Source organism: Acomys minous (genome assembly GCF_964271855.1).
Source record: "Acomys minous genome assembly, chromosome: 6".
NCBI lineage: Eukaryota > Metazoa > Chordata > Mammalia > Rodentia > Muridae > Acomys > Acomys minous.
This window is the reverse complement of record NC_140487.1, coordinates 87,613,642-87,635,798: the sequence shown is the minus strand read 5'-3', so window position 1 is coordinate 87,635,798 and position 22,157 is coordinate 87,613,642. Positions and strand designations below refer to the sequence as shown.

The 22,157-nt window shown below is 46.8% G+C and overlaps 1 protein-coding gene, 1 long non-coding RNA gene and 1 pseudogene across 4 annotated transcripts in view; 2 read left to right on the top strand and 1 right to left on the bottom strand.

Annotated features, from left to right (window-relative positions):
* The first annotated feature begins 6,493 nt into the window (after positions 1–6,493).
* Positions 6,494–6,985, top strand: LOC311598957 (translation machinery-associated protein 7-like; annotated as a pseudogene). Its single transcript has one exon. The product of its transcript is annotated as a translation machinery-associated protein 7-like (transcript).
* Positions 6,986–9,266: 2,281 nt separating this feature from the next.
* The window catches only part of ZYG11A (zyg-11 family member A, cell cycle regulator), a 35,468-nt gene continuing 22,577 nt past the window's right edge, over positions 9,267–22,157 (top strand). Inside the window, exons 1-5 of one of the 2 annotated variants that reach the window (XM_084784560.1) lie at positions 9,270–9,385; positions 10,056–10,157; positions 16,252–16,417; positions 18,908–19,659; positions 21,840–21,980. In XM_084784560.1, coding sequence (XP_084640686.1) covers positions 10,152–10,157; positions 16,252–16,417; positions 18,908–19,659; positions 21,840–21,980 — 1,065 coding nt within the window. In that variant the 5' untranslated portion in view covers positions 9,270–9,385; positions 10,056–10,151. Of the gene's footprint in view, positions 9,386–10,055; positions 10,158–16,251; positions 16,418–18,907; positions 19,660–21,839; positions 21,981–22,157 lie in introns of both variants that reach the window. The other variant, XM_084784561.1, reaches the window with a different exon arrangement.
* On the bottom strand, positions 10,325–12,246 carry LOC311598962. Its single transcript, XR_014779724.1, has 3 exons — positions 11,894–12,246; positions 11,165–11,311; positions 10,325–10,960 (listed from the first exon to the last, which is right to left on the bottom strand). It is a non-coding gene; the product is annotated as an uncharacterized lncRNA (long non-coding RNA).

The window sequence follows — 22,157 nt, the reverse complement described above, 5'->3', positions numbered from 1 at the left end:
CATGTGTCTACTTTCACTCCATATACTTTGAAATTTAATATTTAGCGAAGCTTTGTGTTCCTTAGTAATCCATTTGCTTTCTGAAATCTGCAGAAGTCCATCTACTAGAACGCCACTCTTGAATGAAATTCTTATGCCAGAACCAGGCTTGCCAGTACACACCTGTAATCCCAGCCCTTGGGGAGATGAAGCTGGAGGCTCCAGGCCACAGCTAGCCTGTGTGATGTAGTGAGACTTCCTACACACCTCACTTGAAAAAAAACTGGGAAAAGGTCTGGATTCTTCACTCAATGGTAGAGGGGGTTTATCAAGCATGCTTGAGTCTTTTCAGGGAATATAATTTTAATGGAGAAGACTTAATAAATACTATGTAACAATGTGTTCTAGAACAGCCACAGTTATTATAGGGACCAAAGACCACACCTAATTCTAGTTGGGCAGTCTGTCCAGTTAGTCCAAAAAGAATTCCTACTGCGTGGTGGTACACTAATCCCAGCACTCTGAGAGGCAGGGAAAATGATACCTGGGTTTGCCAGTAACCATGGAGACTGCAAAGTGAAGCTGCAGCCCATCCCCTACTCAGGTACAGTTGGGAGGGATCTTGACCAGATGCTATGATAAAGAATTTAAGGACTGAGCTGAAGAGGTGGCTTCGAGATAAAAACACTGGCTGCCTGCCAGGCATGGTGACACATGCATGTAATCCCAGCACTAGGGAGACAGAGGCAGGCAGATCTCTGTGAGTTCGAGACCAGCTTGGTCTACAAAGAAAGTTCCAGGACAGCCAGGGCTGTTACACAGAAACTCTGTCTCAAAAGACAAAACCAAAAAAAAGTTTTTCTTGCCTTTAATCCCAGCACTGGGGAGTCTACAAAGCAAGTCTAGGATAGCCAAGGCTACACCAAGAACCCTGTCTTGAAAAACAAAACAAAGTATTTCTTGCCAGGCAGCAGTGGTTACACACCATTAATCACAGCACTTGGGAGGTAGATGCAGGCAGATCTCTGTGAGTTCAAGGCCAGCCTGGTTTGCAAAGTGAGTCCAGGACAGCCAAAGGCTACAGGAAAACCCTATTTCAAAAAACCAAAAAGAAAAAAGGAAAAAAAATATCTAAGGGCTCATTTACATGAGTCCATAGTGTACTATGACAAGAGTATGCTACATGATCATATAAGAGTGCATTTATGGTGATGAAGATGATGTTATCCTGGTGCTGGGGATTGAACCCAGAGACTCTCAGATGCTAGGTGTGTGTTCTACTGCCAAGCTACTCCTCCAGTCCCCAGGAGTGTTTTAGCTGAGCAGCTCATCTGTAGTGACCAGGACGGACTGCAGGCAGCATCAGGAAGACCAGAGCATGTGAGACAGGCTAAGTCCTGAATGGCAGCAGGAGGCAGAGCTGGGGGTTGGGGCAGATGTGTTGCTGCTTAGGAAAAGGCAAGCATCAGCTGGACTCAGATTCCCGCACTGAGAACAGTTGACCGAACAGTTTCCTGATAACGTGTAAAGCTGGGTGTGCTGAATCTGAAGCATGTGGACACTCAGATGGGAGGTGTTGAGTCAACAAGTGACATTCTAATTTGGAACTTAGGAAGGAAACTAGGGCTACAGACCCAGCCTTGGGAGTTTCCACACATAGGGGCGGCTGAAGGGAAGCACCAAGGTCACAAGGGGGTCTGGACAGGTGTGTAGGACAGAAAGGAGCCCCAGAGAGCAGTGACATTGAAAGAAGGGAGATTGGAGGGAGCTGGGGGGAAAGACACAACAGTAAACGAATGAAAGACTTAGGAAAAAATACCTTCAAGGTCAAATGCAAGAAATAAAACAGGTTCCCCTCTGTTAACTGTGTCTTTCTCATTAACGTGTGTGTGTGTGTGTGTGTGTGTGTGTGTGTGTGTGTGTGTGTGTGTGTGTGTGTGTGTGTAGATCTACATAGTGAGCTTTAAAAGGTGAATTGTAAAAATGGGGGCCAGAGAGATGGCTGGGCCAGTAAAGGCACTTGCCACCAGGCCTGAAGACCTGAGTTGGATCCCTGAAGACTCTTTTGTGAAAGGACCAAACTGATTCCCAAAACTTGTCCTCTGACCTAAACAGCACACGCACGCACGCATGCACGCACACACACACACATACACACACACACACACAAACACATCACTGAAATGGCACTAGCTTCAAGGTAATCGCAAAGCCTCCCCCTGGGTACACTGATTTATCAAGATGTGGATTTTTTTTTTTTATCTCGAACTCACAGAGGTCCACCCGCCTTAGCCTCCCAAAATCTGGGATTACAGGTGTGCACCATGGCACCTGGCAACAATTTGTATCTTGTGGGCTTTTCAAACCTACTTTATTTAGGGTTCTTTAATGCGTATACCTCCTTTTCAACCCATCTACCCTAAATAGAGAAAAGAAGTTAACGGGAACAGGCGATGTAGACCTTTTTAGACTCAGTGCCTGGGAGCGTTTCCACGTCAGGATTCCAGCTGACTCATTAAACGGCAAAGGTGACTGCAAAGGCACAGGTGGAAATTGGACCAGCTCCTCAACCCGGAACCTTGAAGTGTTCTCTGGAGTGTTTTTTTCTAGAAGTGTCTCAAAGCAGAGCAATCAACAGCCAAACAATAGGCGGCAATGCCAAAACCAAAAAGCAAAGCCTCTTGTTTGGGGCATACACACACACACACACACACACACACACACACACACACTTATATAGTATATATATCCTCTCAGAGTTCATACTAGGATGTGTCTCAGTTGGCAAAGACCGTGCCCCAGCAAGAGACAGTTCCTCTTCTAGTGGACAAACATCATGTGTCCTCACAAGTCTGTTTCACATCCCACACTTGGAATAAAGCAAAAACATGTTTACATCCACCTACAGTCTCTTATCATTTAAGATTCTACAGTGGTTTCTGAACCCAGTCTCCATGCAGATTCCAGCCGATGAAAAAAGTAAGTCTGGCTGTTGTGGCGGCATACCCTTTTAGCCCAGCATTGGGAGGCAAAGGTAGGTGGGTCTCTGTGAGTTCCAGGCCAGCCTGGTCTATATATCTAGGCTAGCCAGAGTTATACAGTAAGATCTTGTCTAAAACAACAAAAAAAAGCAGAGCAGGTCATGTTGAGGCAGGATAGGCAAGTCCATGAGCTGAAGAAGAAGGGCTCAACCTTTGTGGGGCCATCTCTCCAGCCCCCCAGCTTTTTGTTTAGAGATGGAGTCTCATGTAGCCCAGGTTACCTCAAACTTGTATTGTCTAGAATAGTGTTGGACTCCTTTCCCTCCTGCCTCTACCTCCCTCGTGCATTAACTGAAGGCATAATCCAGTTTATCTCAGTTTTCAGAAGACACAACTGATGCTTATAACGCCCCAAATGATAGTAGTACAACTTTTTGCCTTTTTCCCTTTTATTTTGTGGTGCTGAAGATAGAATCCAGACCTTGTGCATGTTAGGCCAGTGCTCTCCACTAGTGACATCATCTTGAGCCTCACAAGTACTTTCTCAGTGTTTCGGAAGCAGAGGTCAGTTCATTAAGAGATCCCCCTGCGCCTCCTTAAGTTGTGGACTGGAGCGATGGCGCAGCGATTAAGAGTGTTTATTGCTCTTCTGGAAGATGCGTATTTATTCTCTTTCGGTTTCCCTTTGTAGACCAGGCTGTCCTCAGACTCACAGAGATCCGCCCGCCTCTGCCTCCTGAGTGCTGGATTACAGGTGAGTGCCACTGCGCCTGGTTCAGAGACCCATGTTTCAATTCCCAGCAGCCACATGGTGCCTCATTATCACTTGTAACTCCAGTTCCAGGGGCTCTGATGCCCTCTCTGGTCTCCACGGACACTGTGGTGCACAGACAGACATGCAGACAAAACACCCATGTACATAAAAGTAAGTAGATCTCTCCGGACTTTCTTAAATTGATTTAGTCTTGTGAGAGGGTGTGGAGAAAGGCTCCAGTGTGTATGCCACAGGGTACATATGCACGTCAAAGGACAGCTTGATGGAATTGGTTCAGTCCTTCTTCCATGGGGTTTCTGGGGATTGAACTCAAGCTGTAAGACTTGGTGGCAAGCATTTTAACCTGCTGAGCCGTCTAGCCAGCCCTATTAGAGATTTCACTAAAGATGGTTTTTTAATTTAATTTTTAAGTGTGTGTGTGTGTGTGTGTGTGTGTGTGTGTGTGTGTGTGGTGCCTGCTGAGGCCAGAAGAGGGTGTTACATGCTCTGGTGGTAGAGTTACAGGCAGTTGTGAACTACCCTATGTGATTGTTAAAATCTGAACTCAGATCCTCTGGAAAAACAGTGAGCCCTCTTAACTGCTGAGTCATCTCTTACAAAAAAGAAAGGTACTCCAGAAGAAAGATACAAGACTCTTAAAAGGAAGCAGCTATAAGAACATTTATTATAAAAGTTCTTTTATTTTTAATTTGAGACAGGATCTTACTGTGTAGTTCTCGGCGGCCTGGGACCTGGTAAGTATACCAAGCTGGCCTTGAATTCAGTGATGCATCAGCCTTTGCTTCATGAATGCTGGGGTCAAAGATGTGCATCACTATGCCCAGCTAAAGGAATATTCTTTTTTTTTTTTTTTTTAAGACTTATTTATTACATAAAGTGGTCTGCCTGCACATATGCCCGCATACCAGAAGAGGGCACCAGATCTCATTTTAGATGGTCATGAGCCACTTGTGGTTGCTGGGAATTGAACTCAGGACTTCTGGAAGTGCAGACAGTCCTCTTAACCACTAAGCTATCTCTCCAGCCCTAAAAGAATATTATTTTTTGTTTTTTTGAGACAGGGTTGCTCTATGTAGCTCTGGCTGTCCTGAACTCACTCTGTAGACCAGGCTGGGCTTGAACTCACAGAGATCCGCCTGCCTCTGCCTCCCAAGCGCACACCACCAGGCCTGGCTAAAAGAATACTCTTATAAGTAAAACTTTTCTATTAGTGTCCCATTGCTGTGAAGAGACACCAAGGCCACAGCAACTCTTACAAAGGAAAGCCTTTAACTGGGGCTAGCTTACTGTTTTGGAGGTTTAGTTCATAATCATTATGGCTGGAAGCATGGCGGCACACAGGCCGGCATGGTGCTGGAAAAGTAGAGGTGGCAGAGAGAGAGACACAGAGACACAGAGAGGCAGAGACAGAGGAGAAAAAGACTGGGCCTGGCAAGGGCTTTTGAAACCTCCAGCCCACCCCAACAAGCCACACCACACAAATACACGAGCCTGGGCGGCCATTCTCAATCAAACCACCACAGCAGTTCAACCTACAATAGGCAAAGGTAAGGCTATCACCAGGAATGCAGTGGTTGAACTAGCTAGGGGAGTAGGGGTGTAACTCACTGATAAGGGGATGCCTAGCATTTGTGAGGTCCTAGTTCAACCCCCAGTCTCAAAAAACCAAGTGTGCAGCTGCATGTGGTAGCTCAAACTAGTAATCCCAGAAGTCGGAAGGCTGAAGCAGGAGACTTGCCACAAGCTCGTGTTGAGACCAGTTTGTACTACATAATGAATTGAAGACTGAGGCCTTAGCATCATGAGACTCTCCCTCAAACAAAACCCACAAAACCAAAACAAACCACGCAAGTAAAACACTTAGTATGAGAGAGGCTGTCGATGTCGCTTGGTGGAAGAGTCCTCTTGCCTAGCATTCCAGATGCCTGAAGTTCAGTTTACAGTCCTACCCAAACCAAACCAGAACAAAGGCAGGAGGCAGGTGTGGAGTTGTATAGGACCCCGGGCCTGGGGGTGGGTTAAGGAAAGGACTTGGAAGCTGGACGTGGTGGCGCACGCCTGTAATCCCAGCACTGAGGGAGGCAGAGGCAGGCAGATCTCTGTGAGTTCAAGGCCAGCCCTGTCTACAACTGACAAGTGAGTCCAGGACAGCCAACCTGGTCTACAAAACGAGTCCAGGACAGCCAGGGCTACACAAAGAAACCCTGTCCCAAAGGGGAGGAAAACTTGCCTTTCTCTAAACAAACAAACAAACAAACAAACAAACAAATGTGTCTTTCTTTCTGGTAGAGAGAAGAAACCAACTCTGGCTATAGCTATAATTTCTTTTCCAGGCAACCACTGAATTTTTTTCAATGTTCTTTTTTTCTAATTAAGATAGAATTAACAGATTTTTTTTAAAAGGCTATGAACAGAGGCAGGAGAGATGGTTCAGCAGTTAAGAACAGCTTGTAGAGGGCCTGTGTAGTTCCCAGCACACCCACATGGCAGTTCACCATCATCTGTAACTCCATTTCTAGAAACAGTGCTGTCTTCTGCCTTGTGCAGGCGCATACATACATGCAATCAAAACACCTATATGCATAAAAAAATCTTACTTTAAAATTATAGGTGCAAGGCTGGGCGTGGTGGCGCACGCCTTTAATCCCAGCACTCGGGAGGCAGAGGCAGGCGGATCACTGTGAGTTCGAGGCCAGCCTGGTCTACAAAGTGAGTCCAGGATAGGCAGGGATACACAGAGAAATCCTGTCTCAAAAAACAAACAAACAAATAAATAAATAAAATAAAATTATAGGTGCTAGGCTTAGGATCAGAGTTGATTAAGGGGTTGTAGGTGCCATGTCAGGCCTTGAGGGTAGCAAAAAGAAGCCCCTGAAACAGCCTAAGAAGCAGGCCAAGGAGATGGATGAGGAAGATGAGGCTTTCATCCAGAGACAGAGGAACAGAAGAAATTTGAGGAGCTAAAAGCCAAGGCCTCGGGGAAGGGCCCCCTGGCCACAGGTGGAATTAAGAAATCTGGTTAAAAGTAAGATGTTCCTCATACCCGAGGGCATGGTGACCCTCTTCCATTCCTATTTACACATCTGGATTCCCTGCGGTAACATCTTTGCCACCAGTAGCTAGAATGAAGTGTTATCATGGAGCCTATTGTACATTGTAATAAACTCTTGTGATAAAATAAAATAAATAAAAATGATAGGTGCTTTGTCTGCATGTGTCTGTGTACTATATGACTGCCCTAAAAAGGCAGAGGCAGGTGGAGTTCTGCAAGTTTCAGGTTAGCCTGATCTACACAGGGAATTTCAAGTCAGACAGGGCACATCAGGAGACCCTATCTCAAGCAAACAAACAAACAAGAATTACTAAAACTGGGCTGGAGAGATGGCTCAGTGGTTAAGAACACCACCTGCTCTTTCAAGAGCTCCTGAGATCAATTCTCCGCAACCACATGGTGGCACACAGCCATCTATAATGTGACAATAAAAGTAAATAACTCTTTAAAAAAAAAAAAAAGAAAAGAAAGAATTACCAAAACTGAGCCGGGCGTGGTGGCGCATGCCTTTAATCCCAGCACTCGGGAGGCAGAGGCAGGCGGATCTCTGTGAGTTCGAGGCCAACCTGGTCTACAAAGTGAGTCCAGTACAGCCAAGGCTACACAGAGAAACCCTGTCTCAAAAAACCAAAAGAAAGAAAGAATAGACCCAGGCCCAGGAGAACTTTACTTTTTCTGTCTCTCTGTGTTGCTTGTTTACTCTTATTTTTTCTGTCTCTGTTACTCCTTGGACCAACCCATACAAATTCAATTTTTTTTTTCATTATAGATTAAGTCATAATTTTTCTCATCTTTTACAACCAATAGGGCATTCAAAATTCAACAAAGCAAGAGAACAGTCTAACAAGGAAATACAAACAGTTCTGTATAACCTACAATAAAACATACAGCAAAAATCAATCAATGTCCAATGACCTGATTATTATTTCTTAAACAACACTCGGGGAAGTTTAATCCCAAATTTCCTTGGGTTAAAGCCATTGTGTTTACATGATTGTCATAGTGACATAGCTTGAGCTAAATGTTCTCTAGTAAAGAAAAAACTTGACTTAGTCCCGGTCCCAAACCAACAACAGGTGTGCTATCTAAGCCTAGGCTAACTGCCCAGGGGTCCTCAATTGTAAAGTATCTGTAAAGCATCATGTTCCAAGCCCACCTTCCATTGCTCTCAAAGCAGCTAACAGGATCTAGCCAGGTACTGTTATGTCAAGGTCCTAAGTTTCTTTCAAGCAGTTTCTGCTTGGCTGCTCACAACAGTCAGGGTCAAGAACTCTCTCATTGTCTCAAGCCTTTGGCCAGATGCCTTCTTTTAACAATCTCTGTGGGGAAAAGTTTTCCCTGTGTGAATTTCATTAGGGCTCATAGTCAAAGTGAGAAATAGACAGTTTTAGGAGAAAAGGCAGATTTCAAGGTACTTTCTAGACAAAATTACACCCGGACCATACCTAATATTTAATGGCAGTGTTGGTCAGCCAGAGATCTTAGGAACTTGTCAGGCAAAGCCTCAACAGCTGTTATGGATGTCTAGAGATCATGCTGGACAGCTGGAGGTCTTTGGAACTTTGTCAAACAAAGCCTCTACGACTTGTTCTCCCATCCCCGTCCGTGACACAAAACAATGCTGTTGTTATGTTTCACACCTATAAATCCCAGCACTCTGAAGGCTGAAGTAGAAAGATTGTCACATGCTTAAACCTACCATGTGCACCTGGGGATTTTTTTTCTTAAATCTTTTGAAACAAGGTTTCTCTGTGTAACACTGACTGTCCTGGAGCTCTCTCTGTAGACCAGGCTGGCTTAGAATTAGAGATCTGCTCTTGCCTTTGCCTTCTAAATGCTTGGATTAATTGTGTGCACCACCACTGTCTGGCCTCAGCCCAGACACTTTATAAAAAAAAATTTACCAAAATGTGGTATGTGGTAGTTTACATCTATAATCCCACATTTCGGAGGTAGAGGCAGGAAAATCAGGTGCTCACAATCACCTTTAGCTACTTAGCAAATCCCAGGATAGCCTAGGCTACATGAGACCTTGTCCTCCTTTTGTTGTTGTTGTTGTTGTTTCATTTAGTTTTCTTGAGACCGGGTTTCTCTGTGTAACCCTGGCTGTCCTGGAACTCACTCTATAGACCAGGCCACCCTCAAACGCAGAGATCCACCTGCCTCTGTGTCCAGAGTGCTGGAATTAAATGCATGCACCGCCACTGCCTGGTGAGACCCTGTTTCTTTCTTTTCGGCTTTTTGAGACAGGGTTTCTCTGTGTAGCCTTGGCTGTCCTGGACTCCCTTTGCAGACCAGGCTGGCCTCGAACTCACAGCGATTTGCCTGCCTCTACTTCCCTGAGTGTTGGGATTACAGGTGTGCGCCACCGTGCCCAGCTTTATTTCGCCCTTTTAAATGAGCTTGCAGCTATTTTCTATTAACTTTGTATTTTCCCTCATAAAAGGATCTTATATGCTAGCCTAGGGCTGCTCTCTAAAACCTCAATTTAGGACGACACTGGCCAGTTCCTGGTGCATCTTTTAAAAAGAGTTTACTTAAGCCAGGTGGCGCACGCCTTTAATCCCAGCACTCAGGAGGGAGAGACGGAGGATCACTGTGAGTTTGAGGGCAGCGTGGTCAACACAGGGAGTCCAGGACAGCCAAGGCTACACAGAGAGATCCTGTCTCAAAAAACAAAAACAAACAAACAAATAGAGCTTGCTTTAATTGGTCAGTTGTGGTGGTGGTTTTTCTCCTTGAATCTTTGGGATTAACAGTGCACATATATACACTCAGGCACACAGAAATACACATAAAATATTTAGAACTTAAAAAAAAAGATTTATTATTTATTTATTTATTTATTTATTTATTTTGGTTTTTTGAGACAGGGTTTCTCTGTGTAGCCTTGGCTGTCCTGGACTAACTTTGTAGACCAGGCTGGCTTCGAACTCACAGCGATCCACCTGCCTCTGCCTCACGAGTGCTGGGATTAAAGGCGTGCGCCACCACGTCCGGCTAAGATTTATTATTTATTGTGGGATGGAGATAGGCATGGTGACACAGGTCTCTGTGAGTGAGTTCCAGGACAGCCAGGGCTAGACAGAGAGATGCTGTCTCCAAAAAAAGCCCAAACAAAACAAAGGGGGGGGGGGTTACTACAGGGTATCATTGTGTGGCCCCAGCTAGCCCAGAACTCACAGAGATCAAGCTGCCTCTGCCTCCCTCTCAAGGCCTATGCCACCAGCTAAAATCCTTCATCTCGGCAATTACTTTTGATTTCCAGTTTTTTCAATGGCTTGTTCTCCTGCCTCAACTTCTGTCCTTGCTGAGTGCTGAGGAGAGTGGAGTCTAGCAGCTACTCTCTGCATCTCCGCTTACAATGAAGGTAAGTAACTTTCAGGGGAAAGTTGTAGAGAGCCACCTGGCAGCTCACAGGCGGCTGTAAAAGTCCCTAGGGGTAGGGAAGCAGGTGCGGCAGGCTGTGGGGGAGGGGCAGGGGAGGCAGGAGGAGGGACACCTTGCATTAATGGAACACTCTTCAGCCTTTCAGAAGTCATTTGCAGAGTTATCTTTATTTTTATCTTCCAGTCTAGAAACGTTCCCACATAAACACTCAGTTCTTCCTATTTTATGGTCAGGGTTATGAAAAAACAAACAAACAAACAAAAAACCAAAAAAACCGGGAGGAAGAAAGAGTGCTGAAATTACCGCGCCTGCCTGGTAAAGACCCGAACTCCCTAAGTAGACCGGGCTGGCCTGGAATTCCTGACGCTCCTGCAGCTTCTGCCTATTGAGGGCTGGGGTGGCAGCTAGGCCCCTCCCTGCCTGCCTCATCTCTACTCTCTGGGTTCTTCACTTCCTTGCAGATAAAAAACGAGGACCTTATGGATGGTACTGAATTTTCTTCAGTGTTAACCCCCACCCCCCACTCACCAGACAGGGTTTCTCTGTGCAATACCCCTGGTTGTCCTGGGCTTGCTTTGTAGACTAGGCTGGCTTCAAACTCACAGAGATCCGCCTGCATCGGCCTCTTGAGTGCCACCACACCCAGCTCTTTCTTGTTTTACTTTTAGTAAGATGATTAAAGATCCACTGTGCCTGCTGGGCCGTTCACTTTGCTCCTTGGGAGGTAGAAGTAGAAGAATAAATTCAAGGTCATCTTCAGGTACAAAGTGAGTTCCAGGCTAGCTGAAAAAGAAAAGAGGCTGTGGAAGGAAGTATTTCCTGGCCATTTGTTCTTGAAAACTAATTTTAGCATTTGAATTCTTTCATCTGGAAGGCCTCTGGGGAGGTGCCTTGTTTAGTATTTTACATACAATCCTGCCATCAACCTCGTGAGAGTTCTTGCCCAATCTCCTGAGTTTACTGTTAAGGAAATTAAGCTCCAGATACCTCTAACAATCCAAGGGCTCAGTGCGCGTTCAGCAACAAACGTACATTAAATAAGAAGGTCTTAACGTAGTGGAGGCTGAGGCTAGCTTCGAACAACTTCGAACAACCTGCTGTCTCCTTCCATATTTGTGCCATGTCAAGCAGCTCCTAGAAAAATGTTTTGTATATAGTTCACGTTTAGGAGTCAAAACGAGACTGGTGTCATACTTTAAGGGGTAAGGCCTTTAACAGTGCATTTTAATTTGTTAAAGCATTTTAAAATCTGCTACGTGGTGGCGGACGCCTTTAATTCCACCCAGCATTCGGGAGGCAGTGGCAGGTGGATCGCTGTTGAGTTCGAGGCCAGCCTGGTCTACAAAGTGAGTCCAGACAGCCAAGGCTACACAGAGAAACCCTGTCTCGAAAAAACAAAAGCCAAAAACAACAAAATCTGCAAAGTAGTAGAGCCCTTGCCTACAATGTACAAAAAGCTCTAAGCGCCGTCCTTAACCCATTTAAAGGAAAAAAAAAAAAAATCAAGCCTGGCGGTGGTGGCGCCCTCCTTTTTTAATGCCAGCGCTTCCGAGGCAATGGCAGGTGGATCTCTAAGAAGTTCGAGGCCAGACTTGTCTACAGAGTGAGTTCCAGGATAGCCAGGGGGCTACGCCGAGAAACGCTGTCTCGAAAATCCCAAAAAGAAGAAACAAATTCAAATAAAATACACAGCGCGTACTGGGGGAACGCTCTCACCAGCAGGGATCTCGGACGTCTAGGAGTTGGGTGGACGGCGCTTAGCTGGCGAGGACCATTGGTCGTACGGCCGGGGGCGGGGTCGCGGGAGACGGTGCGCGGCGGCGGCGTTGGCGGCGGCAGCGAGCGGCGGGCGATTCAAAGGCCCTGCGGCCAGCCCCGCGCTCCTAGCGAGTTCGCCGTGGTTCGACGCGACGCCTGCAGCCGGTGGGGGGCTCGCGCGAGTCGGGGCGCCATGGTCCATTTCTTGCACCCGATGCTGTGGCCGCGGGGCCTCGTCCTGCCCAACGCCCAGGAGGACCCGCTGGGCCACTGCATGGTGCAGGTGAGTTGTGGCCGCCGCCGCCGTCGGGTCCGCGGACGCCCGTTGTGCAGCGCGGCCTGCGAGCGAGCGGGCGAGCCGGTGGCCCGGGAGGCCTCCTCCGGGCGGGCGGGCGGGCGGATCGGGACGGCCACCCGGAGTTCGCGAGCAGGCCGGACCGGGCTTCGTGGACGCCGCGTGCCGCCCACGCGCGGAGGGGGGGCGCTCTTTGCGCTGCGCCTCGAGATGAAGGCGCCCGAGTTCAAGCCCCAACTCTGCTGAGCGCCGGCTGTGCGCTCCCCTCACCCCCGCCGCCCGAAGTGCAGCCCAGCTCCACTCCTCAGACCCCCCCTGACCCCTACGTTTCTCCTCCAATCCTCCCCCCCCATCGCCCCCAGACGCCCGCCCACACACCTGGCTCCATTAGCCGAGTGGGGAAGGCGGAAATCCCGAGATAGAGTTAGGCCCACCCTGGAATTTAACTCGGAGTGTGATTTTGGGTTCTCCGTGCAACCCCGCAACGGAGTATCTAGTGGTGACGCCTCTTAATCCGGGAGTTTGCGAGGCTGAGACAGGAGGATCGCACGAGCTCCAAACCAGCCTGCTCTGTGCGTAAATACGAGAGAGACCACATCCCCGACCAAACTCAACAAAAATCTAGAGATGAAGGGCCAACCGGAAATGAATTCAGAGGGAGGGAAACAGTCTGGGTGAGATGGTGCTTTTTTGTTGTGTTTTTGGATGTCGGGATGAACCCCTAGTAACCTCCTCTGATGGTGTAAATTAGGGTCTCCCTGTGTAGCCCCGACTGGCTTCCAATTCAACTCTGCCTCAGTCTCCCGAGCACTGGGATTAGAAATCTGCCAAAATGGTTGGCTCCTGCCGGGCAGTGGTGGCGCACACCTTTAATCCCAACCCCTGGGAGGCAGAGGCAGGTGGATTTCTGAGTTAGAGGCCAGCCTGGTCTACAAAGTGAGTTCAGGACAGCCAAGGCTACACAGAGAAACCCTGTCTTGGAAAAAAAAAAGGAAAAATGAAAAAAGAGGGAAGGAAAAAGAAACAACAAAACGGTTAGCCTCTTTCCCTCTTGAACTCAGAGAGCCTGCCTCTGCCTCCGGAGTGCAGGGATTAAAGGCATGCACCACTATCACCCTTAAATTATCTTTTTGTTCTTGTTTTTCGAGACAGGGTTTCCCTGTGTAGCCTTGGCTGTCCTAGACTCACTTTGTAGACTAGGGTGGCTTTGAACTCACAGAGATCTGTCTGCCTCTGCTGGGATTAAAGGCGTGTGTGCTCCCACTCTCCACCTCTGGCCCTGTAATTTTTTTTTTTTGGTAGAATGTGTGTCTTGGACACACGTGTGGACGTCAGGTGAGGGGATCTGTTCTGTACTTTCACCATATGTAGTGAACTCTGTTTCAAGCTTTGCCGTAAAAGGCCTTTACCAGCTGAGCCATCTTCTCTTCAGCCTAAGAAACCAAATTCTATTGTTATAATTTATATTTACTAAAATCTGAAAGATTTGTGATAAGGCTCAAAAATGATCTCTCGTAGTTAACTCAAAAGGTTTTTTGTTTTTGGATTTTGGTTATTAGAAACAGGGTTTCTCTGTGTAGCCTTGGCTGTCCTGGACTCACTTTGTAGACCAGGCTGGCCTTGAACTCACAGCGATCTACCTGCCTCTTCCTCCTGAGTGCTAGGACTAAAAGCGTGCGCCACTGTGCCCAGCTCACTCCAAATTTTTTAAGTAGTTCGTTTTTTAAAATTTTATTTTATAGCCGGGCGTGGTGGCACACGCCTTTAATCCCAGCACTTGGGAGGCAGAGGCAGGCGGATCTCTGTGAGTTCGAGGCCAGCCTGGTCTAAAAAGCGAGTCCAGGACAGCCAAGGCTACAAAGAGAAACCCTGTCTCAAAAAAAACAAAAAAAATTTTTTTAATTTTATGTGCATTGGTGTTTTGCCTGCATGTATGTCTGTGTGAGGGTATTGGATCCCCTTGAACTAGAGTTGCAGATGGTTGTGAGCGGCCACGTGGTTGCTGGGAATTGAACCCTGGTCCTTTGGAAGAGCAGCCACTGCTCATAACTGCTGAGCCATCTCTCCAGCCCTACGGATTGCTCAAATTTAAAAAGCATTATTGTAATGGCTGGAGAGATGATGGTTCAGTGGTTAAGAGCAGTTTCTGTTCTGGAAGACTCGGGATCAGTGCCCAGCACCCTTGTGTCAATATCATCTCCATAGGATCCAGTGCTGTCTCTCTGGCTCCATCCCCGCTACACACACACACACACACACACACACACACACACACACGCGCATACATGCAGGTAAAACAGTCATACACATAATATTTTTTATTTTTGGTTTTTCGAGACAGGGTTTCTCTGTGTAGCCTTGGCTGTCCTGGATTTGCTTTGTAGACTGGGCTGGCTTTGGATTCAGTGATCTGCCTCTGCCTCCCTGAGTGCTGGGATCACAGGTGTGCGCCACTGTGCCTGGCACCACACAAAGTTTTTTAAAAAGTATATGTTTTCTGTTTTCTACAGATGTTAAGATCTAAGATGTTATACTGCTCTCACACATGTCCTGAGACAGAACTGCCTGTAACTTCAGCTCTGGGGGGTTGGGGGGCCCCTGACATTTCTGACCCCTGTGAACACCTGCATTCTTGTGCACATAGCCGCACACAGGCACGTAATCACACATCTTTTTGTTTGTTTGTTTGTTTTCAAGACAGGGTTTCTCTGCGTAGCCTTGGCCGTCCTGGACTCACTTAGCAGACCAGGCTGGCCTCAAACACACAGAGATCCACTTGCCTCTGCCTCCTTTTGTCCTCTAGCACTGGGTTTATAAATTTAACCCTATATGGGTCCTAACGGTCTGCTCTCACCTTTATGTGTGGCGGGTACTTTACTTCCTAGCCTGTGTCTCCACAGCCCAGGGATGGTCCCTGTAGATTGCGGGAACTTCCAGAGACTTGTCCATTGCTTACTGCGGAGCCTTGTTAAGAAAGCTCCTCCAGGGTGGACCTGTTGCAATTCAAAGGAAATTGTAGCCCAAGAGTAACTAAAGCTGGAATTGAACGCCTGAGCTCAGGTTTTCAGGTCATCTCATTAACTCAGGCCTCATTTCAAAACAATATACGCTGGGCACAGCGGCTCAAGTTTGCCATCCCAGTACCTGGACAACAGATGAGACAGGAGACTGACCAAGAGTCTGAGGCCAGGCTGCGGCAACACGGCACTCTCTCATGGGCTACATTTAGGACTGGGTTGTTTCTCTAGGACCTTGGGGTACATGAAGTTATTTATATGGGATCTTCCTGGATATTTAGATGGATTTATTTAGGAAGAGAGCATACGGAGGTGGGGTGCAGCAGTCAGAGGAGAACTTGTGGGAGTTGGTTCTTTGCTTCCACATTATAGGTCCCAAGGACTAGCAAGCTCAAGTCTTGGCAGCCTCTACCCAGCTGAGCCATCTCGCCAGCCGCTTTCTGGCTTCTTTTTTTTTTTTTTTTTTTTTTTTTTTTTTTTTTAAAGCGCGGAGACATCTAAACCTATGAACTTTGAAAACTGCCTTAGCTTTATCTCATAGGTAGTAGTAAACTGTGCTTCTGTTTGCATCTGAGGCCAGAAATAATACAAATTGTTATTAAATAATTAATTAAATACTTACTATTGTTGTTGTTGCTGCTGCTACTACTATGGTTGAGGCAGGCTCTTGCTATGTATACCTGGTTGGCCCGGAACTCACTGTGAAGGCCAGGCTTGTTTTGAACTCGGAGATCTGCCTCCTGAGTGCTAGGATTAGAGCTGGGCACTGTCATGCTGGTGGCTTTGTTGTTTAATTTCCTGTGCTCTGCAAGTGGTGTATGGAGGGCAGAGGACAACTGTGGAAGTTGGCTCTTCTCAAAGCTTGACTCAAACCATCAGGCTTGGCAGCAAGTACCTTTGTCTTCTGAGCCACCTCGCCGGCGATGATCACGTTTATGTTGAAGGTTTGCAGGTGAATTCTAACAGTTTTTTTTTTCTTTTCTTTTCCTCTTCTGCTGTCTTAGGAGGAGTCATCACCATACTCTTTGTTCGACATCTGCCTGGATGTCCTGATTGCTCACTTGGAGAAATGGTGTTCCGAAAGACCTGATGGAACGTTGTGCCTTCCAGAGTATTGGTGTTTCCCTCACGAAATAGCTGATAAGTTCCTGGAGAGGTTGGCTTGGCAAGGTACTAAGAATCCTCTGAAGTGCAGTCTAAAAGTACTTTATTTTTTTATTTTTTTGACCCACTGAGTTAAATTAGAGTAGCTTATAGAAGCATTAGGGTTTTTTTTTTGTTTTTGTTGTTGTTGTTGTTGTTCTTTTGGTTTTTCGAGACATGTCCAGTTAGCAAAACAACAGCAGTACCTTCCCTACTGAGGCCTCTACCTCCTCAGCCCCAGGCTTTTGATCAACAGTACCAAGTACAGTAAGCAGTACCACAGGTGAATTCCCTCTTACGACATGGACCTCAAATCTAGCTGAAGAGCCTTTGGCTGTCCCTGTAACAGAATTGCCACCATCACCCCAGGGGCCACGTCTTACCTGGTACCTCAGCTGAGTAAGACCTGAGGACAGTTCTCTCACAGGAGCTTCCTAGCATCTTCCAGCACCATCTAAGGGCTGGCCAGCAGCGAGGAAGAGTTTAACTCCGGTCCAGCTTGATTTTTTCTGTCCTGCAGTCAGAGTGTATGGTGTAGTAGGAGTAGAGGGGCAGCCATCAACAGTGACGGTCGCCTCGGGAACCTCGGTGCTTTAATATTTGAAAAATGCCTTTATTTATAGTTCTTCGATTATCTCAGTCTGGGCTCCTTTTTATGTCTTGCAACTCACTAGACACATGTTCCACCACTGAACTACAGCGTCAACCCCAAAGAAAATTTTTTTTTTTGGTTTTTTGGTTTTTTGTTTTGTTTTTTTTTATTTTTTGAGCCTTGACTGTCCTGGAACTCACTCTGTAGACCAGGCTGATGTTAAATTCAGAGATCCGCCAGCCCCTGCCTCTGCCTCCTAAGTGCTGGCATTACAGATGTGCACCACCACGTCCGGCTTTTTCCAAAGAAACTTTTTCCCCCTGAGACAGGGTTTTTCTGTGTAATATCCCTGGCTGCCCTAGAACTCTCTTTGTAGACCAGGCTGGCCTCGAACTTACAGCCATCCGCCTGCCTTGCCTCCCAAGTGCTGGGATTAAAGGCGTGCGCCACCACGCCTGGCTTTGGTTTGCTTTCTTAGAGTAAAAATTTTGTTTTTAATTTCATTTGCGTATGTACAAAGGCGTGCAGGTCAGAGTACAACTCGCAGGTGTTGATTTCCTCCATCGTGTAGGTTCTAGTGGTGAAAGTAGGGCTGTCAGACTCTGCAGCAAGTTTCTTTATCTACTGAAACATCTTGATGGCCCTTTTAAAATTTTATTTGGTTTTATTTGAGATAGGTCTCAGTATGTAGCTTCGCTGGCCAGGAACTTGCTATATGGTTCAGGCTAGCCTCAAAATCGTGGAGGACGGAGAGGGGACAAGGGACAGAGGGAGGGATGGCACCGGGAGCTGATGAGGGAGGGGGCTACAATTGGGAAGTAAAGTGAACAAATTAAAATAAAAAATCATGGCATGCATGTATTGCCTGCCACACAGATCTATCTCATTTTTTAAAGGCAGTTTTATTTTTATGTGCATGAATGTTTTTTTCTGCCATGTATGTATGTACATTATATGTGTGCTTGGTGCTCAAGTAGGGCAGGTGAGGGTATCAGATTCCCTAGAACTGGGGTTCAGGTGGTTGTGAGCTGCCATGTGAGTGCTGGGAACCGAGCCTCTGCAAGAGCAGCCAGTGCCATCTCTCCAGCCCTTATTTCATTTTTTTGAGACAAGGTCTTATCCCTTGAACTCCAGCATGCAAGCAATCCTCTTGCCTCAGCCTCATGAGTAGTTAAGAAAACAGCCTGCATTACCATACCCGAGTGAGGGTATTTTAGAGAGGTCTGCAGAGGTTGCATAGCCCTCATCCGATGTGCTTGGGGCCAGGAACGTTTTGGATATGGGAATAAAGTTGAACATCTTTAATCTGAAATGTTCCATGTCTCTTTGTTCCCAACAGAAGTTATTCCAATTATTTTCTGCCCCATAATTAGTTGGGATGTTCGTTTTGTTTTGGACAGGGTTTCATGTATCCTCCCCGAGGCTGACCTCAAACTCAAATATGTAGTTGACGATCCTCCTGTCTCCACCTCCCAAATGTTGGGGATGACAGGCACGCATCATCCATCACACCTGGCTAGGTCTTTATAAAAATATAAATGTACAAGCTGGGCGTGGTGGCGCACGCCTTTAGTCCCAGCACTCGGGAGGCAGAGGCAGATGGATCACTGTGAGTTCGAGGCCAGCCTGGTCTACAAAGTGAGTCCAGGACAGCCAAGGCTACACAGAGAGACCCTGTCTCGAAAAACCAAAAAAAAAAAAAAAATATATATATATATATATATATATATATATATATGTACGCTGGGAATGGCAGGCAGCTGGACTACAGAATGAGTCCCTGCGTAGCAGGTGCGCGCTGGCGGGTGCGCGCGCATACACGCACGCCCGTACGTACGTACGTACGCACGCACGTACGCACGCACACCACCACCACCAAACAGCCTTTCCTAGAGCACATGTAAGTGGTTCTGCTTTTCTTACAGGCAAGCTGACTGACAGGACAGCAGGCATTTTCCAAGGCAAGCAGATGAGCCTGAAGCGGGTCAAAATCCAGAAAGCTAAGCTGTCCGCAGCAGCCTTCACGAGAGCCTTCTGCCATCACAAGCTTGTTGACGTGGACGCCACCTCAGTGGACTCTGAGCTTCCAGCCCCAAACATCATCCACAGCCTGGGAAGTAATGCCTGGATCCGGGAAAACCTTCAGTGTCTTGTGTTAGACTCAGCCAGCGCCCCTCAAAACTCAAGACTGCTGACCTTGGGCCAGTTCACTGGCGTTCACACTCTAAGCGTTGCCAATGTGTCCTTTTGGAGTGAAGACCTAGTTAGCGTTTCTCAGTTACCGAACCTGGAGAGCTTGGATATCTCCAATACTCAGGTCACCGACATCTCTGCACTACTCACGTGCAAGAACCGGCTCAGATCTCTCACCATGCACTATCTGAAGTGCCTGGCCATGAGCAACTCACAAATCCTTGCAGTCATCAGACAGCTGAACCGCCTGCGTCACCTTGACATTTCTGATCACGGGCATCTCAGATCCAACCTGGCTTTCCATTTGTTACAGCAGGAGGAAATCCTGCCCGAGCTCGTATCCCTGGATATCTCAGGGGGCACTGACGTCACGGATGCGGCCGTGGAGTCCTTTCTGCAGCAGCGGCCTGAGATGTGCTTTGTGGGACTCTTGTCCACAGATGCTGGTTATTCTGATTTCCTTATGACAAAGCAAGACTTGAAGGTTTGTTCTAACATACATTTTGTATTAACTGTTGAGAACATTATATGTTCTCGTACATCAGAATCTGTATTAGGTAGGGCTTATATAAAAATTGTTAGTAGTTTTTGTTTTTTGTTTCTCTGTGTAGCCTTGGCTGTCCTGGAGTCACTTTGTAGACCAGGCTGGCCTCCAACTCATAGCGATCCTCCTGCCTCTGCTTCCCGAGTGCTGGGATTAAAGGCATGCCCGGCACCTTTTTTTTTTTTTTTTTTTTTTTTTTTGTTTTTTGGTTTCTTGAAACAGGGTCGTTAAAGACTACTTTTATTTTATGTGTATGATTGTTTTACTTGAGTGTGTGTAAGTAATGTTTGTAGATTCCAGAAATGAACTACAGTTCCAGATAAATGTTAGCTCCACCACGTGGGTGCTGGGAATTAAAGCCAAGTCCTTGGAAGAACAGCTAGTGCTCTTAATCATTGAGCCATCTCTCCAGCAATCTGAAAAATATTTTTTTATTTTATTTTTTATTTTTTGGTTTTTTGAGACAGGGTTTCTCTGGGTAGCCTTGCTGTTCTGGACTCACTTTGTAGACCAGGCTGGCCTCCAACTCATAAAGATCCACCTGCCTCTGCCTCCTGTGGACTGGGATTAAAGGCGTGCACCACCACTGCCTGGCCTGAAAAATATTTTTAAAAGAGCACTTAAAACAAAGAAAAGCCAGGCATGGTGGCACATGGACAACCAAGACTACACAGAGAAACCCTGTCTCAAAAAACAAATGGGTGTGGTGCCACACACCTTTAATCCCAGCACTTGGGAGGCAGAGGCAGGTGGATCATTGTGAGTTTGAGGCCAGACTGATCTGCAGAGAGTCTAGGACAGCCAAAGCTACACAGAGAAACCCTGTCTTGGAGAGGGAGAGAGAGAAACAGACAGGCAGACCAGCAGTTGAACTGTACTGATCCCCCCCCCCCAAGTGCTAGGATTACAGGTACAAGCTATTACACTCAGCCCCCCCCCAAAAATATTTTTTTTTCAAGCGCTAAGGATGTGTCTCAGTCATTCTAGTATTTTCAAGGCCCTAGGTTTGATTCACAGGAAGGAAAAAAAAAATAAGTGTGTAGGCCATTGCCTGAGTAAATAATTGTATACTGTTACCTTTAAAAAAGCAGCATATATTTAAGTAAAGAATTTCATGTTTTTTGCAGGATGTGGTTGTAAATGCCTTTAATCCTAGCATGAAGCAGGTAGCTAGGCCAGCCTGGCCGACAGAAAGAGTTCCAGGACAGGCAGGGCTACACAGAGAAGCCCTGTCCAAAAAAAACAAAACAAAACAAAAAACCAATTCCTTGTTGATTTTATGTTTTGGAGAGAGGCTATAGGAGAGGGTGTAGTAGTAGAAGAAGGTGTGATTGAAAACCGGGAGAGCTCCGTTAGCTATAGGTTGTTTCAATGGGCTGTTTAAGGCACATTACCCTGTTATAACAAGGAAGATTTACAGCACACCAAAAGCTGGGTTAACCGAGCCGAGGATGAATGAGATCCTTTTCCTGTGCCTTCCAGTCTTACCAGATAGGTGTTTTTTTTCCTGTGTGCGTGCGAACATAGCCTCCTGATAGGCCTCTGTCCTGGCTGTTGGTTGTTGGAATTCTGCACGTTCCTGTGCGTCTTGTTCGTTGTTTGCACTAGGCACCGTACCCCCAGCCTCACACTTGCCAAGTGTTTACCACCAAGTCAAATTTCCAAACCACAGCCAATTGAGGTTTTGTGGGGTTTGATTTTTTTTTTCCCCTGTCTTTCTTGATTCAGACAGCTCTTTTGGTTTTTTCAAAACAGGGTTTCTCTGTGTAGCCTTGGCTAATTTGGCCATGCTTTATAGACCAGGGTGGCCTTGACCCCACAGCGATCCACCTGCCTCTGCCTCCTGGCGTGCGCCACCACTGTCTGGCGACAGGGTTGCCTGGCTAGGACCCCGTTAGCCTCACGTCTGAGATGATTCTGTCACCTCTGCCTGCGCCACCAGTTAAAGTCTTAACTGGACTCTAGCTGCAGCGAGGTGTACACGAATCCACCACTGAACTGCACATTCACTCCTTGGCTAGATCTATTATCAGATGGGATTTGAGGGACATAGGATTTGCTGGCGGGACCCAAATACTTGTGTGAGGAGGTAAAGCCTACTGTAACTCCTTATTTTTTAGGTTGCTGGAGGAGCCAACATGAATCAGATTTCTGAGTCACTGAGCCGGTACAGGAGCAGGTCGTGTTTTTTGAAGGAAGCTCTCTACAGGCTCTTCACAGAGACGCTGCCACTAAATGACACCCTGCCTGCCGTTCTAAAGGTACCCCAGAAAGCAGGTCCCCTCGTCTCTGACTTGGCCAGTTGGAAGTTGTTTACCAGCACGCATGGTGACCCATACCTTTAATGCCGGCATTCTAGAGGCAGCTGAAAACAAATCAATGTGAGTTTCAGGCCAGCTAGTACTACATAGTAGTGAGACCTTGTATCAGAAAAAAAA